Genomic DNA, 2360 nt, shown 5'->3' with positions numbered 1-2360 from the left:
CTCTCTCTCTCTCTCTCTCTCTCTCTCTCTCTCTCTCTCTCTCTCTCTCTCTCTCTTCTTCTTCTTCTTCTTCAAACTCGAAGAAAGTCACGTTTTGTTATAAACAAAAGAAATTAAATCTTGTGCTCTACTCTCTTGAAATATAGATGTGTGTAAACAGTTGTTGTAAATACCAACTGTTTGTGCTTAAATTCATCCACACATAATACAATATGATATATATTTTTATTGTTTGACCCATTAGAAAATGTTATATTCCACTTATAGACAGTAGACCTTAAGTTTCTGCAGAACACAATAGGCCTACATAAAAAGGGTAACAAAGTATTTCATTTGCTTTGTAGTTTATTCAAATATAAATTTGATATTGAGAGTTCATGGGGTAGGATGTAAAATCAGATAGCCGGCACATGGCAAGAGCAAGTAGAGGGTAACCGATAAGTGTCGATGAAGAGTCCCTTATAGGGATCACACGGGTCCCACGAGAGAAGGCGGTGGTAGACGTACTTCTGTGTGCAGCCGCTGTTGTAGCACGGCGCCAAAGCACGGCAGGCAGCGCCTGGGTAAGAGCAAGTCTCCAAACGAACTGTCTGAGTATAGAAAGGAACGTCGTTGATAATCACCCGCCATTTGCCTTCTCCGTTTTGGGCGCGCTTCGGCGTTGCGTAAGCAACCTCCGAGGGGCAGATATAACCTTCGGGACCGACCCAGTGGGTCACGTCGTAAGGGGAGTCTAAGGTTGACGCTCCAGTGTAGGGGTAACTGAAGCTTATCTCTTGCCCGCGACTGACGTCCTCTACCAGGTCGTTGGCGGACTGGCTCCTGATGTCGGAATACTTCTTCCGAAAGATGGGGTCAGCATGGACGTAGGCCTTCACCTCGTTCAGAGGGTATTCATCGTCGTCCAAGCAGTAACTGAGAGCAGAGCCGTTGGCGCAAGATGGCTGTGCAGAGGCGTCGCAATGCACCCGCTGTTTGTACGTCAGAACGTAGCCAGGATTTGAGGCAAGGTTAACCGAGGTCACTTGCAGCGTTGTCAGCCATAGTGCAGCAGCTGCCAGCCAAATCATCTGAATAATTAACATTGACATTTATTAATTCATTTGTGAGAGGAAAATTAGATAGAATTACAATAAAAGGTTTTCTGGTAACATTTTGTATAATGGTAATAGTGAAAACAGTATGATTAGAACTGATGAATATGCTGATTATGAATAGTTTTTGAAGGAGAGTCAGTTATTATTGTTTGATTTTCTTTGTAAAAGATAACTATTAATCATAGTCATTATTATGCAAAAATTATTCTATAATTATAAAGAAAAATAAAGAATGTATGCAGCCTTTTCAAGTCTTCTGTCCAACCCATCGGGTAACCAATGCTCACTTTAATAGCATCAAATACGGTAACTAATTTAGCAGGGAGTTTTTACGATCGCATACCCATGCAGTTATCTTATCACTTCTGATGGGAAAATGATGAAATAAGTAGAATGGCAGGCATAGTAAAGATTACAGAGATATGAGTGTCACGATTGAGATGGTGTGGACATGTGGTGAGGAGGGGAGGGAGTGAAGAGGGCTTGGGAGGAACCTGTTGGGGGGGGGGGGAGAAGATGAAGAGGGAGGCAGAGTTTTAGGTGGAGAGATGAGGTGAAGGATGACATGGAGAGAAGAGGATAGACGGCATTGGAGAGGGCGCATTAGGCAACCGACCCTTTAATGTGAGGATAACGGTTGTGGAGAAGAAGAAGAAGAAAAAGAAAGCAAAGAATAGAATTAATCATAAGGAAATAACATTATTTAAAAAAACATGAAAACAAATGGAATAATAAGTACAATATAATGAATGGAAGAAAAAGAACAAGAAAAACACGAAAGGTTAATAAAACAGTTAAGAAACTTTATTATAGGTTCCCATGTTAGTGTGACCAGTCTCAAAGTCACTAGGTAGTAGGAAGGAATGTAGCAGTGACCGTTATGTTGTTCTATCTCTGGAGACACCCACTACTAAAGGAAATTTCTTTATAAGAGGAAAATTACATAAACACACACCCAAGCACACACACACACATGAAGCAGTTGCCTTAACAGGGGTGGCTCTAGAATGTAGAATCACAATAGTCCATGCCCAATTCATCATTCGACTGCTGCGTTGTGAATTGACGTAAGGTTTACTGTTTAAGAAACTTCTACCCACAGAGAGAGAGAGAGAGAGAGAGAGAGAGAGAGAGAGAGAGAGAGAGAGAGAGAGAGAGAGAGAGAGACTTACCATAGAAGAATCCATTGCTTACAGTCCACCTTCCAATAGGACACTGGTGTTTTTGGACACAGCAAACCTCTTTATATACTGTACTTAGCTG

The 2360-nt window shown here is 41.6% G+C and overlaps 1 protein-coding gene across 1 annotated transcript; it reads right to left on the bottom strand.

Moving 5' to 3' along the window:
• Positions 1–320: 320 nt before the first annotated feature.
• On the bottom strand, positions 321–2360 carry LOC137636601 (neurotrophin 1-like). The gene is made up of 2 exons (XM_068369002.1): positions 2270–2360; positions 321–1070 (listed from the first exon to the last, which is right to left on the bottom strand). The coding sequence occupies exons 1-2, from the start codon at positions 2282–2284 to the stop codon at positions 396–398; spliced, it is 690 nt and encodes a 229-aa protein (XP_068225103.1). The 5' UTR covers positions 2285–2360; the 3' UTR covers positions 321–395.

This window comes from Palaemon carinicauda, unplaced genomic scaffold (genome assembly GCF_036898095.1).
Source record: "Palaemon carinicauda isolate YSFRI2023 unplaced genomic scaffold, ASM3689809v2 scaffold34, whole genome shotgun sequence".
NCBI lineage: Eukaryota > Metazoa > Arthropoda > Malacostraca > Decapoda > Palaemonidae > Palaemon > Palaemon carinicauda.
The sequence above is the reverse complement of the archived record's forward strand: the minus strand, read 5'-3'. Positions and strand labels throughout refer to the sequence as shown.